Below are 26935 nucleotides of genomic sequence, written 5' to 3' on the forward strand. Positions count from 1 at the left end.
GGACGGCTCTCTCCCAAAGGTCTGCTGAAGCCTCCCCAAAGGACGGAGCACACAGCAACAAGATAAAACCCCTTCTGTGTGTTCTCCTGGAAGACTTGTCCAAATTACGGTCTCAACCTGCACAGCAGTGGGGCACACCCATAACTCCAAGCCCACCATCTGGAGCCAGATTTGTAAATGTTACTTCCCGGCTATGACCAAGCTCAGCCAGCCTCTGCCTACCTTCCCCATCCTATTATTTAGATCCCAACACCGAGCAGCTCTAGGAGGTACTCCTCACATCTGAGGTCACCATAAACTGGCACATTTAGTATGACCTTTTTCTGGCAGGTGACCATACAGGTTTTGAGGAAAGAGCAGCACAGAGATCATGTGGACTACTGGCAGGACTGCCCATTCCAAACCCACATAAAGGCATGGGATCAACGCAGAAGAGAAGCAAACTGGATTCTGAGGTTACAGAGGCTCTCATGAACTAAAATGTGGAGATGTCACCATAGCTCTACTCAGGTCCCTAGGATCTTCCCCTATTGTTATCAAGATGAAAGACGCCATAAATAAGTAAAAATACGAACAGAATGTGAGACCTCCTGAGAACAGAAGCCCATGTTCCAGCAGTGGTTATCTACAGAAATTCTATTAGTGGTCTGGAAAATCTCCAGAAGGCAATAACCTCCCCCACAGGCTCACTGCAGGCTTCTAGAGAGCGCTGGCAAGCCTCAGAGTTGATGATAACCTTCTTAGAGGTGGTGACGTTAGGCAGAAAGGGGAACTTCAGTCTGGGGTCCAAAACACTGCTAAACGCAATGTTCATACATACGACACAAATCTTAACCATTCCAGAAAGTAGAGTGAAGAACTAGATCACCAGTGAAGAAATGAAAGTGCTTTATCTAAATAGGTCACATTGAGTCGTTCTAGTGACAAAATGTTAATGAGTTCTCCTCAATCTCAAAAATTGGATTATATTTTTATGTCATCTTTTCTAAAAGCAGGTTTATAGGGGCACCTGGGTGGCTCAGAGGGTTAAGCCTCTACCTTCAGCTTGGGTCATGATCTCAGAGTCCTGAGATCGAGCCCCGCATCGGAGAGCCTATTTTCCCCCTCTCTCTCTGCCTGCCTCTCTGCCTGCTTGTGATATTTCTCTCTCAAATAAAAAAATGAATAAATAAAAAATCTTTTAAAAAATAAATAAAAATAAAAGCAGATTTATAGAGGTGCAATTCACACAGTATTTCACTTTCAGCACACAATTCTATGGATTGGAAAAACTCTTAGTATCTCTAACTACTACCACCATCAAGATATGAAACAGTTTCATCACCCCCAAAATCCCCTCATGCTCCTTATAGCCAAGCCCTAGCCTAAATCTGACAATCAATGATTTGATAAAACTGGACTGAATTATAATACAAATTTCAACCCTGTTCAGACTTTCCTTTAAATATTCACCATATTTCACTGATCCTATGACAGACAGACAGACACACACACACACACACACACCCCCTCCCCCACACACATTTGAACACTGACTTTAGGATAAATCTTACAATCAATGGTGTTTTACTAATATAACTGGCAAAAGATGTTTCTTTACAGAGATACATAAAATAATGTCTTATAATCTATGGTGCTTTCAAAAAAAAATCAGTGAAGTGTAATGTTAAGTTCTTTATTTTGTAACCTTTGCTGAATATTTACTATGTGTGAAGCATTCTCCTAGACACTGAAAATACGAAAATGAACAACATGGCCCACAAGAACTATCACTGGCGACAGATATTATCAATTATGATATAATGCAATAATGTCTATAGCAGAGAGTTATCCACCTACTAGGACTAAATAAGATTATCTTTAGATTGATGACTCTTCTTTCAGGCAAAACCCCTCCCCCCACCCCCGACTCAGATCCTTCCATGAACACAGGAAGTAGGATGCAGGAGGCACGGTCCGCCTTCACTCTGCTCATTCCAGGAATGAGTTACAGGCGCTCCATCTGACATATTGCCTAGGAACAATCCAATTATTTCTTCCATAATACACTGTTGTGGTAGGGAAGCCTCATTTTAGAGTTCAACAGCTGCAAGGCTTTTAGGATAATATCAGAAGACAAGTCACTGAAAATAACTGTTCGATCTGTAAAAGGCAGACACCCAAGCTTTCATAGACATGCTTCAAGGTCCCTGGATTCTTCCCTGGACAATTCTTAAAAGGGAATGTAGAAAAGAAAAGTGAGTCAGGGCCCTTACCTGGTTCTTGAAAGTGCTCTTCATTTGACAGAGTTCTAGACAAGATCAGTATTAATGCTTCTTTAAATTGGTCAAAATGTACCTAAAAGTAAATAGCAAAAAATAAATTCAAAATAGTTTCCACAGCCTTAAGGAAGTAAATCCATCTTCAAGGTACCAGAACCATTAGGTAGCAACCTGACAGCCTCGAAGTGAGTCTTAACTTGCTTTTGTTCCCCTTTCTTCATTTCTGTAAAGCACTGAAGGCAAAGTGGGCTGATCATTTCTGACACCCTAGCATCATAAACACTAAAGTCAACATCAATATTTATTCAACCCTGAGGAGGAAAGCTATAGAGCAAAACCCTCTTTATAAACTCAGGAAAAGATGTGTTTTGAATTCAACTCCTTTTATTTTTCTGAGCAAGATCACAAGAGAAAGAGGTTAGGTGAGATTTTAGGAAAAACTCCCCAAGTAAATGATCCAGTGTAACAATGCCCCCAGGATGCCATCTCTTCAGACATTCTAGAGGAGAATGAGCAACGGTTTCAGGATGACTTGAGCATAGTCTTGCCTGAGGCAGGTATATAATATTTATCGCCCAAGGCCCCTGTGATTCTATAAACAAAAAGAAATCAATAGCAAACACAAAGAATAAGGGAACCTTAGGAAGCATTTTCTTGAATTTTTAAACACACAATTACCTTGATAGAAGGAGGAATTACTCAGAATTGGGATATGGCTGTGGCTGAAGGGGTAACATGATTTTCTTTACGGCCAAGTGTATTCTTTTATAACTTAAATTTATGTGACCTCACCAGGGGACAGAAGGGAAAGATGGTATTCCTTCTCATTTGATAACAGGGCACCTCTTTATACAGAAGCCAGTATATTTATACAGAAGTCAGTTGATTTGATATTTGTGCTGCTATGGGTCTCTTTGGACATCATTATAAAATACTGCCTAGAAGTTGGAATATAGGTGACAGTGACACTGCCAAATTATACTGGGAAAAGCAGCAAACTTCGTCAGTTACCTAAACAGTGGAGAAAGGAAAGCATGTCTTATCCACGCAAACCGATGCAAGGGAGAGAAGTCCATCGAGGTTCCTACATCATAAAATTGTATATGCTTACAATTCACCACATTCTCCCCAAGTATATGTGGTTTTTCTACTAAATCCATTTTCATCACTTACCATTACTTTCTAAAATCATGTTCCTTTAGCCAGTATAGACTAAAAAACAACATACTCTGTGGAGACAGAGCAGAATCTGTCAAGGCAGGAGGGCCTGGGTGGCTCAGTGGGTTGGGCATCCGACTCTCGGTTTCAGCTCAGGTCAGGATCTCAGGGTCGTGAGATAGAGCCCCGTGTAAGGTTCTGTGCTCAGAGGATGGTCTGTTTGGAAGTCTCTTTCTCCTTCTGCCCCTGCCCTCCTCCTCTCTCCCACTTAAAAAAAAAAAAAAAAAAAAAGGCAATCTATCAAGGGAGGCAGGGCATCCGCTAGAGAACCAGGGCCCAGCAGTCAACAGAAGGTTAAGAGACTGAAAGGGACAAATGACTAAGGAGCCTGCAGGAGGGAAGAGGGCCAAGTCCTGCTGCTGCCCCAAAGTCTGAGCATGGGCTTCAGGCACTGGGGCATCCCAGCTCCTGTTTCCAAGGGCAAGGCAGTCTCCCCAGCACCAGCCAGTTCACAAACAGCAAGCACATACCCAAGGGCTCTCCCATCTCAGACACTTGCCAGGCATTTACCACTGCCTACTAGAACCATCCCTTCCCCTTAGGGTGGGCAGTAGGAGGGTTAGGAGCACAGGCTCGGCGCTGGAGCCAGCCGGGTCCAGGATCCGACCCTGCCAGCTGTAGCTCAACAACTCACGTCTCTGCGCTTTAGTTTACTCAGGTGTAAAAATGGGGACCTCTAACAATTAAAAAAAAAATTTTTTTTAAAGATTTTATTTATTTATTTGACAGACAGAAATCACAAGTAGGCAGAGAGGTAGGCAGAGAGAGAGAGAGGAGGAAGCAGGCTCCCTGCTGAGCAGAGAGCCCGATGTGGGGCTCGATCCCAGGACCCTGAGATCACGACCTGAGCTGAAGGCAGAGGCTGACTCAGCGCCCCACCTCTAACAATGTTTATGACCCATCCAACAAATATCTGTGGGGCAGCTGCTACGGGCTGGGCACTATCCTAGCGAACAAGAGTGACGAGATCATGCCACCACAGGGCGCATCTTCCAGAGATGGCACGGGGAGCCCGGACACCCGCCGTGTCAAGTGCACGGCACCTATTTCATGTGATTTGTAACAACACCTCCCTCACAGTGGCAGGAGGAAATCCAAAGGAGAGTTACATGAGGTGTCTAGAATTTCCAGGGACCTAACAGGTACTCAGCAAGTGGTAGTAAAGCCACTTGGTGTAGTTAATTACCGATAGGTAAATGCTAGTTACTACCAATCGGTATAGAGCATGACTGCTTCCTCGACTTGTACAGACAGATGGCCACATTTTTAAGCAAAGCCTTGAGAGTAACCAGGATGGCCAGGGGGCATGGTGACAGCCGGTCACCATGGACAGGTGCCCCCCCAATCAGAGAGACGTATTCATCATGCTGTGTTTAGGGACCTCAGTTTAGGGGTTTCTCTGCTTGTAGGATACTGATGGGAAGGGCCTGAAGGAAAACTGTCTCTCCTTCCCAGCTGTGAGATGGACAGAAAGAGCTCCTATTTCAAAAGGAAGGTAACTAGCCTTGAGAACTTTGAGTCCTTTACGCTTCACTCAAGGGTCTCTGCTGAGTCTTCTAAAGGCCTAAGCTTTGGCAGAGGCTACCAGAAAGAGCCCTTCTGAATCTAGTCCTGACACAGCTCAATTCAGTGAGTATGAGCTGTGAAGGTCGCCCAGGAGTCTATGGACCTCAATCTTACCCTGAAAAATGACCAAGGTACATATACTCTGGACGTTAATCCCATTCAACTTCCAAGACTTCGTTATACCACATCTGAGGGACATTTAGGCCTCCTAGAAACACACCAGCCTCTGAGCCAGTAAAGCCTCATTTATACAGAGACTGCTTATCACACAACCCAAGAGTAGACAACTAGAACACAAACAAGTGGTGTCCAAAGCCGAGGAAGGTGCTAGAAAGCCCACAAACTCTTCTCACAGACTATGCCGCACAAGCAGCTCAGGAACTATTTATGTCACTTTACCTGATTTATTAGTAGCTCTGTTGTCCTGCTTCCCCACCCACCACAGATGAGAAGCAGCAAACAAGAGACAGGAGTACTCGGGGGTAACCACTCCAAGAAGTAACAACTGACATCTTGGGATTGAGTAGAAAGACATGAACTCTCTTCCCTCAAGCAAAAATACAGCACTATTTTTACACTTAAAACACCTGGTTTAAAAACTATACCAACTGTTTAAAAAGTCATGGTGTCAAAAACCTAATAGGCTGGGCTTGTTTAGTGCTGAGGCAAGGATTATGTGCCACCAAGTAAATCCTGAGAGAACGGCTCTTATAACACAGATGAGTAACTGACAGACCAAGAAGATTTTAAATGATTGTGAATAACCTTATTTCATGTCATATCCTCTTTGGTAGGGTAAAACTTTAATAAAATGTTTGTAATCCCCAGTGGTTAACTCTTTTTTTTTTTTTTTTAAGACTGTCAGTAAATGGGGTAAGAGATCCAATTATTAGAAAATCGAATGAAATGTGGGTCCTGGATCACATGAGAGGAACCAGGTGTGTTATTGCTGGTTCAATCTTTCCCAGGCATTTGGTCATTTGGATCTCACAACATCCGCGGGAGTCGGTCAAGGCAGGCATCTCCCGGTAGAACTGAGGAGACAGAGCATGAAGAAGGCATGTGCCTTGATGGGCACCTCACGTCTTGAAACCTTGGGGTTACCTGCAGAACCCAGGCCTTCTGACTGGACTCAAAGCTTGGCAACCCTGCCTGCCCCAGACAGGCTTCACTGCTGGTCTGACATCTCAGGGAAATCCCTGTGCCCCTCCTGATGGTCAGATCCTCCACACAAACCCCACTAAAGCAACGTGCTGGGACGACAGGGGGTAAAAGAGCAGGAAGAGAATCTTAACTATGGGAGGGCAGAAGAGAGGAAAGCTGATAGCACCTGGAAGGTAGGGTCCGGTGAGAGCTTTGAAATTCGTGGGACAGTTTCGGGACATTTGGCTTCACGAAGATATTCCCAGGCAGAGCTAAACCGTTTCCAAAATGGACCTATTAGATAAGCCACAATTTTTTTTTTTTTTTTAACAAGGAAAAGGGTCTATAAAAGACTAAGACATGATGAACTCAGAGGTTCTTCATAATCCAACAGTGCCTATCTGATGGACCTCTTCAACACACACACACACACACACACACACCTAAAAATCCAAAAATGAAAACATGGCAAACTTAAAAAAAAACTGTCTTAAACTGATGTCTATTTTTCCTTCTGCAAAGGCACATAGACACTGGACCCTCCATTTTAGAGAACAGTAAATTCTGCATCTTCCAAGAAGATAATTCGCTCATAGAGGCAGGTGACTGCTATTTTCTGACAATGCTCATGAATACTGATGTGGTGGAAAAGCCCCTGAGGGCACATCCCAGAACCCAAACGTTAATAAATGCCCTCTATTGTGAAGAAATGTGCACCAGTGGGCTCGCTAAGCTCAGTAACTGGAATTTTTAAGTACCATTTTTCTCCTCCAAGGGAGCTTTGCTGTTGCCTTATGTTAAAATGTAGAAATCTTCACAAATATACAATCCAATTAAATTTCATGCGGTAACAAGCCTCCAAGCTGTGCTTCCCCGGATTGGTACCCCCCTCATTTGAATAATAATTGCTGCCATTCATTTTACAAGCATTCCTCTATCTTGTATGCCTCAAAGGGCAGTTTGCAGCAATGGGAAAATTACCTGACGGACTAAAAACACACATGACATTTAAACTAAATTAACAGGAAGACCAGTCAAGTCTGATTTTTTTTTTTGTCCTGTGTCACCCCCGCCTAATAGAAATGTACCTCATCATCTTTCCTCTCCACATTTTATTCGAATGCTTTTTTAGAAACACAATTTGCCTTTCTGAAGAAAGAAAGTAAGCATGGCATAAGAAACAAACGTTACTTCTAACCACACACGCGCGCGCGCACACACACACAAACCCTGTAACAGGAAGTAGAATAAGGAACTTAACGTTGCATAAAATTGTCTCCTGCAATCATGGAGATGAAATACATAGAGTTTCCACATGTGTGCAGGCAGCACTTCAAACAGCCCCAGGATGAGAGGCTCAAGCCAAGTGTTCAACCAAGTGATCTTATTAAACGAGACAAAGGCCTGCGTAACTATCACCACACCAAGGAGGTTCGGATCTCCTAATACAAAGGGAAATCGATGAAAGAACACTCCACACATGAAGGGGTAGCTGCCACAGGAAGAGAAAAATGGAAATCTCCAGAAGGTCACTGTGCAGAAAAATGATGTGTACAGCATTATGCAAAAGAGAAAGGATACAGATAAAGAGACACAGTTTCATAATGAAAGACATCGTTGTGGGACGCCTGGGTGGCTCAGTTGGTTAAGCAGCTGCCTTCCGCTCAGGTCATGATCCCAGTGTCCTGGGATCGAGTCCCACATCAGGCTCCTTGCTCGGCAGGGAGCCTGTTTCTCCCTCTGCCTCTGCCTGCCTCTCTGTCTGCCTGTGCTCGCTCGCTCTCTCTCCCTCTATCCCTGACAAATAAATAAAATCTTAAAAAAAAAAAAAAAAAGACATTGTTGTGAAATGTCTGATTCTAAATAACGCACTCAGGTTATTGTAGCCGTTGACTGCAGACAACGTGAAGAGAGGCAAAAAGGCGAGTCCAAACCTAGAGCAAACGCTGAGGTCACTCACTCCAAGAGTGAGTCAAGGGGCCCTGCCTACAGATGGAAACAGATGCAAAACGCGGCCACACAAGAGAATTTCCAGCAAATCCATTCTCCACGCCTAGGATCTTTCTCAGGAAATCATTCCTGGGATGCCACTATTTATCAAAGACCCATTCTGGGATGTAAGGGAGGGAGGGAGGAGAGAAGCATATAGGCCGACCTAGAATATGGTAGTGAACTGTGTGCCTGGCTCTAGGATAAGTCTTTGACACACACAATGCAATTCAACCCTCATCACAATCTCGTAAAGAGGGCCGCCTGGGTGGCTTAGTCGTTAAGCCTCTGCCTTCAGCCTAGGTCATGATCCCAGGGTCCTGGGGTCAGCCCTGCATTGGGCTCCCTGCTCAGTGGGAAGTCTGCTTCTCCCTCTCCCACTCACCCTGCTTGTGTTGTCTCTCTCCCGCTGTCTCTCTGTCGAATAAATAAGTAAAATCTTAAAAAGAAAACCAAAAAACAATTTTGTAAAGAGAGTATTATTTTTCCCATTATACAGATGAGGAAATTGAGGCTCAGACTACTTAAGATAACATGCCCATAGGGCTAAAAATGGCAAGAAATCAGTACTTGAATCTGGGGCTGACTTCAAAGACTGTGCTCTAATCCTATACTGTCTTGATGTGGTGCTAGTGGTGATGGGGGTGGGGGTGGGGGTGGGGTGTGGAGAATGAGATTCTTTCTTGCCTATATTTGGAGTCTGAGGAGGCTGTGAAGACATGCACTTGAATTCAAGGATGGAGAATTTGGGTTCCTATCCTGCTGCTGCCTGAAATGAGTTGGACAGGCCAATGTACTTTTCCAATTCTGGGTTCCAAGGTTTCTCTGTCATACAGATGAACACTGAAGTCTAAACTCCGTGATAGACACTAAAGAACTGTAAGTCCCCTCTGTCGAAACAAGAAGCTACTCATAAGAGTATCAGTGGGATGCTGCAGAAATCAGACTGGCGTTCTGGACCATACTTTCTCTAGAGAAAGAGGCAGTCGTCACTGAAATCAAGCAGGTCAGAGAGAACAGCCTTTCCGCACTTGTTCCCACCTCTAGCCCTCCCCTTGCTCTGGCTTCCCATTAGACTCAATAGCTCCAAGAGGCTCGAGGTTTGCAGCATGCAAAATCGAAGTTAATTTTGCAATGAGTTTGACAACAAAGTATTAATAGAGAGTAGAAGCAAGTCTTGCAGCCTCGTAATCAAAATGTCTTTTTTTTTTTTTTTTTTTTTTTTAAAGAATGTCTTCTTGTTGGAGCGCCTGGGTGTCTCAGTGGGTTAAAGCCTCTGCCTTCGGCTCAGGTCATGATCCCAGGGTCCTGGGATCAAGCCCTGCATCGGGCTCTCTGCTCAGCAGGGAGCCTGCTTCCTCCTCTCTCTGTCTGTCTCTCTGCCTCCTTGTGATCTCTGTTAAATAAATAAATAAAATCTTAAAAAAAATAAAAAATAAAAAAGAATGTCTTCTTGTCTATAACTGAGCACCGCTGGCCCTTGGGAGTTCAAGTCAACCCCAAATGGATACTATTGTAAAGGAAGGGAGTGATGGTTTACAGAGTCACAAGACCAAATGGGAATGAGATAATACTCCCGTCCCCATTTCAGGTTAAACTATGGTGGTTAAACAGTAAGATACAGCAACTTTCAGACATTTAATAAGAGATGCAATGAGAAATGCTTGCTACCATTTCCTCCAATGCATTTAAAAAGCCTCAGATCAATACTATGAAACAGAAGCATGAACGTGGGGTAGTTGTAAATAGACACTATTTGATGATCAAGCACAATTTTGCACAGGAGAACAAGCCCCGATAATCACAACCAGAAAGTACTTCTGTAATTCTGATTTACTTTTCAAATGGTTAAAATATGTATAAGAGAAAGAAATCTTAAAAAGCTTTTAGGGAACTGGAAACAAATAAGCAAATCCACCATATGAAATAAATCACGATATTCATAAAAGAACCCCCAAGCACTTTAAAATGAAAGGTAGGAAAAGTGAGCTAAATCATATAATTGTGAAGCTATAAGATTTTAACACTAAAAATTCCAAAGTGCCTTTGATGACCGAAGTCCACACACCTATGGGACTCTTTGGAAGTTAGCTGTGGGTTCTGCTACCAGGTGGCTTGTTCAGATTCTAAAGTGTGCCAAGGGCATGGAGCACCTCAGTGTCCAGATTCCCGTCAAAGAGCACAGCAAGGAAACTCCTTAGAATCCCAGGAAGCTGTTATGTCTCAAAGTTGCTATATATATATATATATATATATATATATATATATATATATATATAATATATGAAAATGCATTTTTAAAACTGATACGACAGCTTCAATAAAACCAAGGTAGACTATCATAGTTATGTCCTAATTTCTAATAAAAGAGAGAGGCATATGACTACATTTAATTTAAAAGACACATTTAAGAGACAAAGCAGATGAACAGAGGGGAAGGGAAGGAAAAATAAAATAAAATAAAAACAGAGAGATGCAAACCATAAGAGACTCTTCTTGACTATAGGGAACAAACTGAGGGCCGCAGGAGGGGAAGTAGGTGGTTTATGGAGTAACTGGGGGGATGGGCATTAAGAAGGGCACCTGATATGATGAGCCGTGGGTGTTTCATGCAACTGATGCAGCCTAAACTCTACCCTGAAGCTAATAATACACATTATATATTAACTAATTTGAATTTTTAAAAAAATAATAAAAATAAAAGACAAAAAAGAGGAAGCACTAGGACCAATATCAGTTGCTTAGATGAAAACATGGTTCCATAAAAGAGCTAATGCTGTTATGTTTTCTTATATGCTTGTAGTATCTGCTCTCAGGGCTGTTCAGCTGGGGATGCCTGTGTACTCAGACAGCTGGGCGTGTGCCTTCAGCTGGGGTCATGATCTTGGGGTCCTGGGGCAGAGCCCCACGCTGGGCTCCCTGCTCACAGCAGGGACTCTGTTTCTCCCTTTCCCTCTGCTCCTCCCCTCCCTGGCCCTTGCTCTCCCACTCATGCCCTCTCCCTCAAATACATAGAACCTTTAAAACAAACAAACAAAGGGACTATTCAGCTGCGGGGCAAACATTAGCTGACCAGACTGAAAGTTCTTCAGTGTCTTCAGGAGTCCCTGGGTCTTGGACTCCCACCCACCTGATAGGTGCCTAACTGAGGACAAAGATTTGGATAGAGCTCTTTTGATAACTAGCAGGAAACACCCACTGTTGTCCTGCTTCCTTCAAATCAGTGATCCACAATCAGCAGGCATTTCAAATCCTTAACTAGTGAGCACCAAACTCAGGGGGATAGGACTTCAAGTTACAAAGCCAGATCAGATAGATGAATTGAAACCAATTTGGGGGGCGGGGTACCTAGGTGGCTCAGTGGGTTAAAGCCTCTGCGTTGGCTCAGGTCATGATCCCAGGGTCCTGGGATCCAGCCCCGCATTGGGCTCTCTGCTCAGCAGGGAGCCTGCTTCCTCCTCTCTGCCTGCCTCTCTGCCTACTTGTGATCGCTGTCGGTCAAATAAATAAATAAATAAATATCCTTTTTTTTTTTTAGTTTAAAAAAAAAAAGAAAGAAAAAAAGAAACCTGATTTGGGAGTAAATGGCCTGGGAGTAAAATGCATGAAAATGGCGAGTCAAGGAGTCAATTTCAGTTACCCTCCTCAACAACTGTCAAAAGAAACATTAGGCCTTAAAAAAACCCCAAAAAACCCAGGAAGTTTTACAGATGGATTTGGAAATTAAAAAAAAAAAAACAAAAAACCCAGAAAATATTCATATTCTTATTGACGAGGGCAATGCCTTTTATTTTATTTCTTTTTCAAGAAAAAAATTATTAATTCAGCCTGATTCCAACAAAGGTAAACTTGAAAGTTTTGTTTCATTTAGAAATTATACTCATTAATATTTAAAGATACAATTAAACCCTAAGCCTTCAGGAAGCTGTTGGATACTACTGTACCCAAAAGCCAATTTAGTGGAAAACCTTAATCTATGAAAAACATAAGTAAGTTGCACCCCCACAGACTAGCAGAAAGCCTAACATGCAGGACCCTTCAATATCTATTTGTTGAATTACTGAATAGTTGAATATATTGAGATTTGTCATGCTACTATTTCCTTCTCCTTATTTATGAAACCAAACTGCAAACCCTTACAAATTTTTCTATAAATACCATCTAAAGAGAAGAAAGATGACTGGCATTGGAAACAATATATAATTTTACAACTTAAGCTCCATACTCAATAGATCAAGAACGTGTTACCGCTTAGAATTCTTCAGTAAATTCTAAGGAATTTTTTTCCTTATAATTTAAAATTTTAGACCATATACAGTATCTTACCAACATATGGCCAAGTTTATGTGATCATCTAAGGAGAATAATTTCAGTTTCACAAAAAATGCAAATCAAACAGGAGTGCATTAATTCATGCCAACCCTGCTCTCCAGACAGTCCCCAGGGACCTTCCACATGAAATCAACATGCATCTATCTATTTAACTTTTATCACTGGCTCACTAAGTAAATATCAGGCTCAAGACCACTTAGGTATTCATTATTCATAGGCAAATAGCAAATGGAAAAAGGCTGATAGTGTCAAGTCATTAACAAATCAATCGATAACTGTTCCCCTGCTTTAGTTTGCGGAATGGTTGGGGTGGGTAGCGCGCCCAAAGATGGGCAACATCTGGAGAGGGACACCGTGAACGTGCTGCCAAGTCTCGGTCTGTTAGCGGAAGGCTGTGTATTTACACTGACTTGGAGACAACCTCCCAAGGAAGCCTCAGGTTGTACCAGCTCTTCCCAGGCTCTCATCAGACCTGAAACATATCCACTCTTGGTACTCTGCCTTCTCCCCCAGGACCACAGTGGGAAACTCAGCTCCCCTGGCTCCTTTGGCTCCCCCAAGGTGTCCGGGATTGAGACAGAACAAAAACACATCTGAAAGCATTACGGGGGGGGGGGCGGGTGGCAAATGACTTCATCCTCAAATCTCCCATTGCTAAGGCTTCCAAACAAGGACGAACAGTTTGCTGCTCTGACTTTTGCTCCCAATAAAGCTATTTCTTGTGCAGATTGCTTCTAGGGTGTGAAGGATTAATTAAACCTTTCACCTAGGAAATATGACAGGAGGGTAAGTAAATACAGGGCAGGTTCATTTAAAATCCAGCACGACTTCAGCAGTGATATGCAAGTGTCTGCTGGTGGTAACTTCTGCATTTGACAACAAATAGTCCTGTTGTCCCCGTAAACCAAGTCACAGGAACGAGTACCAGGTGAGAAGGGGCCTTTTTTTTTTTTTTTTTTTATGAGTAGCAATTTTCTGTGTTTTCCTGCTCTTCAAGGAAAACCTCGGTCCCCTCCCTGTGCCCCAGTGATGAATGCAAAGTCCATAAAATGATCCACCATGAACAAGAGTTGAAAAACATGCTCCTACTGCCTCTTTTCCTCCCTTCATTTAAGATGCTCTGGGCACACGTACACTCCAGAGCACAAATTCAAGCAGGCCCTCCATATCCCAAGCAAACCACACTGCTGGTCCCGCCCATTACATTTTCTTTTTCTGTTTATCAGGTTAACAGCTCCGGGCACACACAGCCAGGATGTGAGAGGCAGGTCGCCACAGCCCCTCTCCCCCCCACCCACCCCTCCCTCCCCACAGAAGCCGCACCCACTTCCATCCACCTGCCTTCTTCCCCAGACCTTACCCTGCCCAAGAGGTTGTCCTGAAGCAGCGTCTCCTGGAGCACCGGGGCCACCTCCTCCAAGCTCAACATGTGGCAAAGGTCGGTGAGTTCTTCCTGCCCCAGGGACCCGGTGCCTGTGGTGTCAAAACTGTCGAACAGCTCCTTGAGTCGGGCCTCATGCTGGTCCTGTCCCACCTCATCCATCCCATAGCCCACAGCGCTCACCTGTGTGGGACAGAGATAAGGGCAGGGTCGTGGCAGCCCCCAGGGCTGGCCGACCGGGACCTCGGTGGAGGCCGGCAGGAGAGGCAATGCTGCACCTCGCCGCCCCTCCCAACCTCCCCCCAGCAAGATTGCGGGGCTCTCCAGGAGCCAGCCCTGGCCAGTTGAGCTTCCGTGGCCACTGCCACCAGGGCCCCAGCCACAGGTTCGGTCATGTGGGGTAGCGTTACCAGAATGAGGGAGTCTCCTCTCCTGCCTGGTCCTTGGGTGAGCGGCCAGTCCCAAACTCAAGACTGAAAGCAGTTCTCTATCAGCTCGTCTGGCCCTGGACTTACAGTGAAAGGCCACCTCGGACACTCAGTCTTTTCCAACTAACCGGTAGTACCCACAGGCTTCCACGGAAGTAGGCGAGCTGTGAACCACCTGCCCAGATGTAGCACCCCACTCCTGTGGTGCGGCTATCTAGTTCCCCTTCGTTCAGCCTACATGCCCCCCATCACAGTCAGCCTGGAGGCAAGCAGCCGGAGAGGCACCGGGCAAACCACCTCCCTGTTTATAGGAGACACAATGCCTTTTACACAAGTTCCTCAAAAAGCAGCTCAATTAACTTCCTTGGAGCAATTACATGAGGTGTGACCAGTATTCCCTGAAGCTCACTTTAGCACCCCGGGAGTTTAGGTAATGCCTGGTTGCCTAGAGAAAGGAGAAAACACTACTCCCAGTTTTCAGATGGGGAGGTTCAGAGGAGCTGCTGATCACAGGAACCCTACAGTGTCAGGGAGTCTCCCTCATCCAGACCACCTCCTGTCTGCACACCTGGTTCATCTGTCTTCCATCCTTCCAACCCGTCTTCCATTTCTCCACCTTCCGTGGGATCAGTGGAAATGTGGACTCGAGATTAACGCAGAACCACTTCTGCTAAAAATATACATCATTAAATTCTCAGTCCCTCATATACTAACAGCCAAATCTTCAGGGGTGGGGTTGCTAGCACAATAATTCATTTTTAATGTGGTGGGGCTTCCAACGAAAGCCTGAAATGAGCCCATCGGAAGCTACCTTCACCCTGATGCAATGGAAGCCAAACACAACATCGCCTCAAGAGGGTGACCTCAGCCATCTGAAACCAGTCTCTCAGAACCAGCCCCCGGACTATAAAAAGCAGCACTTGCAAAAATATTCTTATCTTGCCATTATGTTTTTTACTACGCTAAAAAAGACATAACAGGACACCTAGTCTAACAAAAATTTATTTAAAATTTTATGTGTGCAGGACAGCTTTCTTCACTCTATGTGCACCGCTGTACAGCAGACCTCTAGCATGGTTTCATCTCACTCAGTGGAAACTATACCCTCTGCAGAGCCATGTCCCACCACCCCCTTCCCCAGTTTCTGGCAATCCTCACTCTAGTTTTAAAAGCAGCACCTTTAACTAATAAAAGCCCTGAGTAAGAGAACTCTCTAACTTAGAAGTGATATTTGTTCATAGAGCAGATGAGAAACATGGGCAAGGCACAAGTTCAGGTGTGGAATGTGGCCAGAACTGAAAATGAGAGAGGCTCCCAGGACCCATCAGTGCTACTCCCCCCCCCCCCCCCCCGAGACAGCCATCTGGAACATCACGAGCTCACCCAGAGCCATGACCATCCCAAGAGTTTCAGCAGAACTGGATGGACTCAAGGTGGATTCAAACAGCTCAACCACTTCTTGGTTTTCCCTGAGGTCACTCCTTAAAGCAAAGGAGCACCACTTATGTCCAGGCTGCTGGTCTGGGGGTGTGTGTGTTGGGGGTGAGGCGGTGGGATGGAGGTTCTTCTCCTAATTATCAGCTTTTCTATTACTAAGGTGCTGCTGGCTCTGGCTGCCTTCCCAGAGTTGGTCTGTTGGGTTAACTAATCACCATGCAAATGTTTTCACAATTAAGTTGAGAGTGCTATATAAACATGAGAGCACCAGAAAAGAAACACCAAGGTGTTAATGCAAAGCCACCAAAGTTAGGGATTTAGACAAGGCCAATGCCTGGCTCGTGAGATTCACTTACAAGTCAGCCAGTTTGCTGTCAACTGAGAGCTGAGAACCAACCCCACCACCACCACCACACACACACCCCTGGCTGCTCTGGGGTTTTCGGGGCTTCCATACCTCTTCAGCACCCCTACCCAGGCTACAATCTGACTAATGTCATAAAAGGCAGTCTATTCTGCTTTCACTTGATTTTGCATATTAAAAACAAACCAACCCTCAAAAGCGAAAGAATTCTAACATTTCCTCTTTTTAAAATGATTTTTAAAACATGGGGATTGGTTCATTTAGACCAATAAAAGAGGGGCATAAAACTCTTAACACATTGAGAAGTCCTATCTTATCCATAGCTGTGAATCTGATAAGCTATCATGCCCTATCTTCAGGAGGTTATTGGACTTTTGCTAAAGCAAATCTTTTTAGCTTTTTTTTTTTTTTTATCTCTTTATTTCATCTTCCCTCTTCCCAAGACACTGTGATTTGGAAAACATTCTTTTGACTGAAGAGGGAAAACAGTCCCAACTCTGAGGAACAAATGAGCATACGGAAACATCCAAATGATGTTGCATATGGTGACAAGTTGTCAGATCTCGTTTGGCACAGAATGCCTTTTTACTGGATGATATTATCCCCCAAATGTTCATGAGTAATTTCATGTGCAAGAATTTTTTCCCCCTGCTTGGCAGAAATTTCCTTCAGGACAAGGTCCACAACTCATTTCTTTTATATCACTCCCCCAAATGAATAGTACAATCTTTTCCTCACACCAGAAACTCAGTAAACACCAAGGACTGACTTAGTGTAGGGAGATCCCTTGCGCGGAAACTTCCCCTGGATGAGAGTGACATAATGAGCACAGAAAGACTTTGAAATGCCTATTTCTTCCACAAGCATACCTCTCCTTCCCCCATCCAACCCTTTCTTCAAAGGCATTTTCAGTCTTAGATGTACCTAAGCAGAAGTAGAAGCCAGGACCCACTCCCAAACTATAGCATCCAGAACCGTCTGGAGTTGGATTAAGGAGTTAGTGATTAAGCCAATGGAGTCACAAACTTCAGCTGCATTTGGGGTTTTTGTTGTTGTTGTGTTGTTTTGGGGGGGCGGTTATAGGATGTGACTTTGGAGGGGAGTCTGTACTAAAACACTTTCCCAAGTCCCCTTGTTTATAAAATAGGAATAATAATACCCATCTAGAAGGGCTGTTCTGGGGGTTAAAGACGGCAAGCAAGTGACAGGATAATCCCAGAGAAAGCTGATACAAGAGGGGAATTGAGAAAACAACCATGAAAATAGAAACAACTGACCAAGGAAGAATAAACTGAAGAAAGTCAACCAACCATGGATCTGCCTTCGAGGAAGCAGAGCAGGAGCTGCCGAATGCCTTACAGACAGCTGAGAACGCATAGGGCAGGGAACAGGACTATAAACAATATTCTACTACTAACAGTGGGTCAACGGCAATGGGTAAGGCTCAGCGCTACCTCCATCTTTAAAGGCAGATTACTGATAGATTTAACATCAAACAAAAGCAGAAAGGCTGAAACACAGTTGGGACTTAAGATGAAACTTTTTTTTTTTTAACTTCTGGGTATCTACTAGAAGTCTGGCCCATGCTGAGTACTTTACATAAATGAGCTCATTTAATCCTTTTAATTCTTTAAAGTAGACCTCACATTCCCACTTAAGATGTAGACATTGGGGCTTGGTGAAATTAAGCAACTTGTCCAAGGAGAGAGTGCTAATACAGGGGTGGAACTGACATCTGAATTCTGGTCTGACTCTAAATCAGACCCTCTCTCAGGGCTACACATGCACACAGAACACAGGAACGGGACCACTGAAATGACATCAAGACCAATCCCTTATCTCCACCTTCATGTGTTAATCAGCTAGACTACTGAGTACCAGAAACCGCCAGGAAAACCTGATGGCCACAAACTCCTCCCAATCGGAGTGGGGGTGGGGGGGAAGGGTGGGGATTCTCCCTGCCCACGGCTCTAATCCATTTATTGAATAATTAGAGTCTATAAGGCACTAGAGATATATGGAGTAAGCACTCTTTTTTTCCAAAGCAGCTTTGGCAAGGAAGAAACACATTTTTTTTTTTAATAAAAATGATCTGAAGAGCCCCGTATTTTCCAACAGCGGGCCTGGTCCAGAAATTGATCATTGTTAAATTACTCCCTCAAAATACTCAAGTATGTCTAATCTGTGCCATCAGTGCTTTCCAGAGTTAAAGCCTAATGGACTCCCACTAGCGACAGAAATCTTCCTCAGAGATGAAGAACATTGGGTTTTGAGTGACAAACCCTCCTTCAAATCACAAAGAAAAATTCCGGTTTTATAAAGCTCCCCACCCCACCCCCGCCAAGCCGGGGCCTCTCTTCACCTGCTACCTTCCCCATCACACTGACAGAAGCCTTCACAGTTCCTCTGGAATAGAAGGGCCAGGGTGCACAGTATTTGGGAGTTCTAACTAGGGACGGTTAAATAAGAGGCAGATGCACAGAGACATTTATCAAAACATTTACCACCCAATAAGCACCCATAATGAGAACTACCTGGAGCGTTTGCCTTCCAAATAACTCAGAACAAGGCTGCCAAAATGCGTAGACCTGGATGGGGATGTCCATCACAGTCTGTGCTACTCTGTGACACTCAGCAACCCTGGCTGATGAAATCAGCACCACCTGGGACTGGGAAAGACACAGGTGAGGAGCCGCTGGAATAATGAAGTCCCCAACATAAGGCCACCATGAAGGGGCTACGTGAACTTCTGAACTTTCCGGCATGCAGGGTACAGAAAGGAGCTTGTAAGAATGGCACCCCAGCCAAAGGGGACGTCTGTTCTGGGCCAGAGGGAGTAAAAAAGGGACAAAGTCTGGCAAGGGAAAACCAAATAATAAATGAGCACAATGCCAGAGCCCCTAGCCCAGGCCTTTTATTTCCCTCCAGATGGTCCAGCAGCTGAACAGCTATGTGGAATGTCTGGATGCCCCTCTTGGCTCAGCTGCTTTCCTTGGGTATCACAATAGATGCTTTTAGGTTTGTGTTCAGACATAGCTGCTGGGGATCCACAGACCAGGCAGTGACCACCAAGTGACTAATTTAGTTACTTTATAACGAAAGTGGTCAACATGGACAAACCGTGCTCTGGGAACACTTTTCATTCACGCCATTAGCTTTCACCATTTGGCAAGTCGGAGCCTCATAATGCCAAAGATCAAATTAAAATGTTTCTTTTTCTTCTCTCTCTCTCTTTATGCAACCACTCTAATTGCAAAGATTTCCATTCTTAACATTTGGATTCATTTCAGTATAAAACGAAATAGTGACAAGAATAAATTCAAGTTGAGCGAAAGCTTAATAGAAAAAGCGACTATTTACAAATCTATATAGGATATTTCTGCCAGAAACCACAGCTGCTAATCACAACGACTCCCGTCAGGTAGCCTCCTCTGGGCTCCGACAGTACCTCATTCCTAGCTGGATACCACAGGCACCTGAGTATCACCAGGAATAAAGTCACGGGATACAGATACAACACAAAAGTTTAAATGCCACTGCAGAGAAACAAAAATGACGTTACATATATTTAAAAGACAATAACCACCTTGGTTAAACTACACTATTAAACTGAATTTAACCAAGGACCGTCTCCTAGCATTTATTCTAAAACATTAAAAAAATTTTAGTATGTGACTATTCTGAACCATGTGCCAAACCCAAGCTTTTGTTAAACCTAACAGTGAGGTGGATTACCAATCAAGTACTTAACTCAGGATAGCTGGAGGAAAAAAAAAATCATTAGCCTAGCACAATGTAGAGTCAATAACCTGTAATCAGCTACTAAGTAAAATTAGAGAAGCAGAAAACAGAGCTCCATGTTTGTTACTTTCTTAAAAAAGAGACTGCTCATAACAACTTTCACTTCTTGAGCCATATTTACTGGAATTCAGAATGCCTGCAGCTAGGGGCACAGTCCCCCCTCCCCTGGGGGGGGGGGAGGAGAATCTCTTTTACTGCCTATAAACAATGTTTTCTCAACTTTGTATTTTATGTGAATGGTAGGACATAAATACTTTGTAACTGTTCTATTCAAAAGCTTCAATAAATGAGTAACTGCTGATATACATTGCAACAAAGAAGTGTCCTAATTTTAAAAAAAAAAAAAGTTGCTCACTTGTATATTCCCATAATCTTTTTAAAATTCTATTTTATTTGTAAATAAGAGAAAAACATCTTTTTGCAAGCCTTGGTCTCTCCACAACTTCCTGCCCAACAGATGTAAGCTCAATAGCCAGAATTCCAACCACATAATTTATTGGCTTACAGATGAATTGGCATCTATAAAAATAAACCTCCTGAAAAGGCTTTAGGCTGCTTGAATCCAGCTAACTTGCCAACCCTTTATCAACGTGAGACTGATAAAATGTATTTTCATTATCAACACAAAATGGAAGCATCAAGACTGGTGAAATGTTAGTTTAGAAAGTCATTTGCAGTGACATTTAAAACAATTTATTTTAACATTTGACTTATGATAAGAATATTGCCCATTAAATTAAGGTTGGCTGTTCAGAATTCACTGGGGTCCTCTTCTCCCCCTCTGTGACAGTCAACATCTTTTGATATTAAGGGTCATAGCATATCTAAAGTGAAAAAAGACGAAGAAAGAAACCAGGCCGTTCTGAGCAAGTGCCTATTAAAATGACTGATCCTTGACATTTTTTAATGTGAAGACTGTGCCTCTGACGGCTTCCTTTCCACTGCCCCTGTAAAGCCTTCTCCTGCCTTGGCTATATCTTTATTGATGCCCAACCCATGTGGAACATCTATAAGTCCTTCCCTTTATCTCTACTGCAGTTCAGAATGGTTTCCCCTGCAGAATCACCAGGGAACAGGTGAAAATAAATCTGTAAACAAACTCCCCAGCAGTTCACTTCACCTCCTTAAGAACACTGACAACAGCTGAAGAGACAGCAAACTGCTTTTCAGCCAGCCTGTAATGCTACTTTTACACACAGTCTGGAAATCTTCACAACACCCCCACCACCAAACCGACAAACCTCAACTCTAGAGCCAGTATTTCAGGTCATCCACTAATATGCTAGCCACTAGAGAAGATTCAAGACAAAATTAAGCTGACACAGGAAAAATATATTTCCTTGTAGAATGGCAAGCCTCAGGAAACAAGCAGACATAAATTTCTGTCAACCTATTTAAGGGAGCCCCACTGAGAAATCCTCCATGGCCTCAGGAGCTCGGCCCATATGCCAGGATGGATTTTACCGGGATTTTAATCCTAAAAAGCTACTATGGCAGTCACAAAAAACAACTAGGCTATCTGATTTGATTTCATAAATTAAGAGTTAAGTTGTCTGGTAAGTCCACCTCAGGAATCTCGCTGCCGCTGTTGAGTAAAGAAGGCCCAGGTTCTCATAATCGCTAAGTTGTCGAAACAAGATACAGGGTAGAGCAATCTTTACACCCCCCATTTTCTGTGCACCTTGACCCCGGTTTGTCAGGGCTGGGACTAGGAAAACGTCTCTTTCTCTGTCTCTCAACTTCACAGAAAGAGCCTTCTGCAGTAAAGTGTTTCCATCAGCTTTGTCCTTTTGTCAGGACCGGTGTGGTGGTCGCAGAAGCCCAGCACTGGGAATCCTGGAAGCTTCTCCCGCAGCACGCCACACTTCCATTCCAGTGGTCTGGCGATCAAGGTTTTCAGGCAATAACCGCGTGTCATTTGGTCCTTTTCCCCTTAGTTCTTGCTCAGTGCACTGGGAAAGTCTTGCTATATGCGTTCCCCCCGCCCCCGCCTTCTGAGATGCCCCCCTTTAGGGACCCCAAACAGCTCTCCGTTGCTCAGACAGCCCAGGCTTATCACCTCGAGTTTCCCCAGACAGGTTTCTCTTCCGCGGCTCCATCACGAGGCTGCCTTGGTGGCACAAGCCAACAGCACCACCACCCTTTCTGCTCCCTCCCGGCGTCAAGTCCGCTCCTGGGTCTACACACAGAAGCGGCTTTCAATCGCCGTCGGCTGGCCCGGACCTCGGGGGCGGCCGAGCAGCCCAGACGCAGCCGCGCTGCTGGGCGGGGAGGCGGAGGTGCAGCCGGAGGGCGGGCGCGCCGCCCGATTCCCCGGGCAACCTGTGATGCCGATGAGTCTCCGACCTGCCTGCCCGTTGCACCCCAGAAACCTCAAACACCCCATTGTGTCACCAGGAGGCACGCCGCCTCGGCCCCCGCCGTCCTCGCCTACCTTCAGGCGGCCTCTCCGTTGCGCCCGCACCGCCGGCCGCCCGCCTCCAGTGCTCTGCAAAGCGAAGGAGGACGCTTTGTTAGGGCTCAAGAAGCGGGACAATACTTCGCAGCCGGCGCCGTGGTTCCGGGCGGGCGTCCTTCAAAAGGACGCGACTGGGGACCCGCGCGAGCGTCATTTCCATATGTAAGGAGCCAGCGCGTACAAAAGCGCGGCTCTCCGGGGCTGCGGCGCGCATCCTCCCCGCCCGCCGGCCCGCCCCCCGGCAGCGCAGCCCGCGCCTCCAGGACCGGCCCCTCCTCCCGCCCGCGAAGCCGCCCCCTCCCCGCCTCGTCCCCCGGGGGCGCCCCGCGCGCAGGGACAGCTCCCGCCCGGGCCCCGAAGGGGAAGCCCCAACCCGTCCCGGTGTGGGGTCCGCCCTGGGCGCGCAGGGCCCTGCCGACGGCGCGGGGGCGGCGCGAGGCCTCTGCGCACCCCCAGGCCGCGGGGCCGGGGACCCCGGGAGTGGGCTCCTTGCTTACCGCGTTCCGGGGCTCAAGCGCCCGGCGCCGCCGCGGGGACCATGGCCGCGGGCGCACTCAGGGCTCGGAGGCGGCGGCAGCGGGACGGCCGCGCCCAGCGCGCTCCGCTCCCCGCTCGGCCGCGGCCACCCGGAGCTTTGGACGCCGGGGAGGAAGGGCCAGGCCCGCGCGGGGAGGAGGAGCCAGGGCGACGCTGGCCTGGGCGCGGCTCCTCCTCCGCGGCCCGCGGCGCTGGGGGCGGCCCCGGGAGGAGCGCCGAGCGGTGTCCCGGCCCCCGCGGGGTCCTTCCCCCCAGCCCCCACCTCGACGCAGACTGCGCCCCGGCTCCTGGGGACTGCTCGGGTCGCGGGAACACAGCCCCGGTCCCGGCTTGCCTGCTGCGTGACGCTAGAGCGGTCGCTTTGGAGATTTGAACTTGGAAAAGCCAGGTTCGCGGGGTGCAGGTGGAAGAGGTCGCCGCCGAGCAGGAGCTAGCGCGTCCACCCCGCGTCCCCCCTGCCCTCTAGTCTCTCCTTCCAAACCCGCCCGCTCACATTCGGCTGCCCTTAGGACTCCCAGCCATCCACGTCTCCGTGTGGAGGAATGGCCTCCTCCTCCAGCCAGCGGGACCTTAAGGTAGGGACTCAGGTGCCTCTCTTGCCCCCGGGCGGTCCTGGATTTCTTGGCCCTTGAGCGCTCTTCGGCCGTCCTTGAAAGAGGGCTCCAGAAGACAGAAGAGCTCTAGACTTGACTGAACTCTGGAAAGAGGGTGATCCCCCTACCAAGTCTAGACTGGGCTCCGCACCTGCCCACCATGTCTTCAGAGGCTCCCGCCTCCTATCTAGCCTTCCGCGGGTACATCCAACCCTTGGTCACTAGCCACACCGGACGAAAAATCCTTGGAACTGGTAGTTCTCCAGCCAACGGTTGTTCAGTATTTACCGCTTCCTACCCCTACTCCACAGCTCCCCCAGAGTCTCTCCTTTTTCACTCCGCCCACCCCCGTCTCTACACTTCTGATCTAGATACAAATAGGATCCCAAGTCCAGGCCTTCAGGCAACAGCTGTGGGCAGGTGACATCCACTTTGCTCTCTTTGAACGGCAGGGTTAAATGCATTGGACTTGAAGAAGGAGCCGCCTGATTTCTTATAACCCACAAGTCTGGTTATTTCTGCAAGAAACTGGAGAATATTCCCTTGCTACTGAAGGAACAAGGGATAGACGGGAAGGAAACCAGCATTTATTGAGAATCTAGTGTGCTGGAAACTTAGCAGAAATGATCTTACTTAATCCTGGCACCATCTTTAGAAGAGAGACATTATACCAATTTTGCAGATAAGGAAACTGGGCCTCAGAGTAGCCAGGGAGCTTGTTCAATGTCACACAGCTAGTACTTAGCTGAGATTCAAAAGCAGATTACATATGTAACAAAACTGCACCAAACTAAATACACAAATGAGTACATACAAAAGAGGGGACATTGAATAAGGCCCTAGGACTGTATCAACGTCAGTTTCCTGGTTTTGATATTGTACTACAGTTATTCAAAATATTACTATCAGATAAAAGGTCTATAAGGGGTCTCTCTATACTATTTCTTAAAACTTAATGTGAATCTCCAGTTCCCCAAATTAAAAGGTTTTTTTTAAGTATATCAGTCTTATTTTAGAACCAAGTTCTCTTTCCACACATACTCACTCCTTCCCCCACCCTCCGCTTTTAATACTCTTATCACATACACACTTATATACTTTATGCACGGTTCCATCCAGTAGTAATTAGACAACACACAGACACACTGTTAAGTGGATAGCTAACTTGTGACCAGAATACTTACGTAGGTGTCATCTTATAAATAGAGAAAATTGTTCACTGGGGAGGGAAACAGCCAATAGTCTTAAAAGGTAAGAATGAAGAGATGTTTCCTTTTTTCACCTAATCTCGGCCATGGGAGCCTCATCCTATGTTCTCTGAGCAACCCTTTTTACCTGCAAGAATCCTTAAGGTTGGGATTGCTCATTAATTCAAAATGGTGATTCTTGGGAGTCGGGATTCTGGAGGTGGTATTCATTCCCTATGAAAAAAGGTCAGAATTGGTGGGAGTTGTGTGGTTTGAGAAACGGAAGATACTCTTTCTTGAGGGGGGAGAGTGGGGTGGAGTTAATGCTGGGGCTAGAAACCTGGGATGACATCCAACCTCCAGCCTTGCGGCAGAGGAGGGGGGAGAGCCCAGAGCATGGCTACTTTACGGTGTAGTTTTGCAAGGACAGTCTTACCAAGGCAGATAATTTAATACCATGTGCCTGCAATTTAGGTAGCACGGGGCAGGGGCAGGGGGGGAGGTCAATCTTAGTGCAGTCTAGAGTCACTGGAAAAAAAGCAGGGACTTACCTTAGAACCTATTACTTGTGCTTTTCTGTTAAAAATGAAGATAGCAGAAATAGTAGCCAGGTTTCAAATCTGCATAATATGCAATAGAAGGAAAAAAGAAAAGAGCCAGAAACATTTACCCAGCCTTTACAGACTACATTTCACTTTTATCCATTGCAGTTCATCTGTCTCTGATATTAACTCTTACCTTACAAAGAGCCTTGTTCAGGGACTCAGGATCCTTTAAGTATTAAGGTAGATGACATTTTTGAGTGGCTTTTGGCAACACTTTTCAGTATTGGATTGGCTTTCTCAGGTGGCTAAAAGCTCTAAAAAGTTAACCAAAGAATAATCGAGGGAATAATCTTTCTTCTTGAAGTAACTTTGTAATGATTAGTTTAAAATCAGGACAACAAAAGTGAATTTTTTTTTTAAGAGAGAGAAAATTCAGGCTTTGTAAATTTCCTGGGATCTACAGAGTTATCTTTCTTTGCTGGGCAAGGAAAGCCCATAGTTCTAACCAGACTGAGTCTACTCTCCCCCAGAGTCGCACTCAAGTGTAAGTTATTTCTTTCACAGTACAGTGAAAAACAAAGCAAAACAGGTGGCTTGCCTTCAGCTCAGGTCATGGTCCCAGGGTTCTGAGATCGAGCCCCACATCAGTCTCCCTGCTCTGCAAGGAGCCTGCTTCTCCCTCTCCCTCTGCAGCTCCCCCTGTGTGTTCAGTCTCTCTCTCTCTCTCTCTTTGGCAAATAAATAACATCTTTAAAAAACAGAAACAAAAAACAAAACAAAACAAAAATGCTTCTGTCCCTCCGTGGTAACTCCCAGCCCTTCTACACTTCTTCATTTAATGCCTTTCTTATTTCTCTGACCATGTGAACTGATCAGAAACAATCTTTAGGGTGCCTGGGTGGCTCAGTGGGTTAAGCCTCTGCCTTCAGCTCAGGTCATAATCTTGAGGTCCTCAGATGGAGCCCTGCATAGGGCTCTCTGCTCAGCAGGAAGTCTGCTTCCCCCCCCCCCTCTCTGTCTGCCTCTCTGCCTACTTGTGATCTCTGTGTGTGTATGTGTGTGTCAAATAAATAAATAAAATCTTAAAAAAGAAAGAAAGAAAGAAACAACCTTCAGGTGAGTTAAAGAGCCTCATCAGGGAGGGCTAAATGGTTAAAGCAGATCATCATTTCTAGTCCAAGCCAGGGACTGTCTGGGTGGAAGGGGCACCATACTCTCCTGCCAAGAACCAAAGGAAATGAGTGGTAAAAGGAGGAAGGGGGAAATTTGGGTTCCACCCAGATGCACAAGTCAAAGCCCAAGAGAAAATTTCAGTGACAAAATAATGGTGGTAAGAACCAGGAAGATGCTGGGAAGAAAGGAGATATATACCAGAAAAGGACAGGAAATAGAAGGCAAACTGATTTACACTTTCGTCTCTGAAGAAACCTCATTAAGAATTAGGATTCCCCATTTTCCCTCATGAAATACATGAAAGAAGAGGACATGGGGATTTAGCACAATTTAATTCGTTATTATTACTTTTAAAGTAAGCATTGAATTACCTACTTTGTGCCTACAACTGTCCTGGAAATCATGAGATATTCAACAGAAACATCAACCTTGGCTCTTGCCCTTGACTGTGTCATTCTCCCTCAAGGAAGCAAAAAACATACAGAGGAGAGGGTAAGGGAATAACGTTAGGTAGTACTGGAT

The 26935-nt window shown here is 45.5% G+C and overlaps 1 protein-coding gene across 11 annotated transcripts in view; it reads right to left on the bottom strand.

Annotated features, from left to right (window-relative positions):
* The window catches only part of NIN (ninein), a 98401-nt gene extending 75360 nt beyond the window's left edge, over positions 1-23041 (bottom strand). For 5 of the 11 annotated variants that reach the window (XM_059182061.1, XM_059182060.1, XM_059182059.1 and 2 more), the window contains exons 1-4: positions 22876-23040; positions 22355-22408; positions 13870-14073; positions 2256-2337 (exon numbers count right to left, since the gene is read on the bottom strand). In XM_059182061.1, the coding sequence (XP_059038044.1) occupies positions 2256-2337; positions 13870-14052 (265 nt within the window). In that variant the 5' untranslated portion in view covers positions 14053-14073; positions 22355-22408; positions 22876-23040. Of the gene's footprint in view, positions 1-2255; positions 2338-13869; positions 14074-22354; positions 22409-22875 lie in introns of those variants that run through there. The other 6 variants (XM_059182062.1, XM_059182064.1, XM_059182063.1 and 3 more) reach the window with 3 other exon arrangements.
* Positions 23042-26935: the final 3894 nt, after the last annotated feature.

The sequence above is a fragment of the Mustela lutreola genome, chromosome 7 (assembly GCF_030435805.1).
Source record: "Mustela lutreola isolate mMusLut2 chromosome 7, mMusLut2.pri, whole genome shotgun sequence".
Lineage (NCBI taxonomy): Eukaryota > Metazoa > Chordata > Mammalia > Carnivora > Mustelidae > Mustela > Mustela lutreola.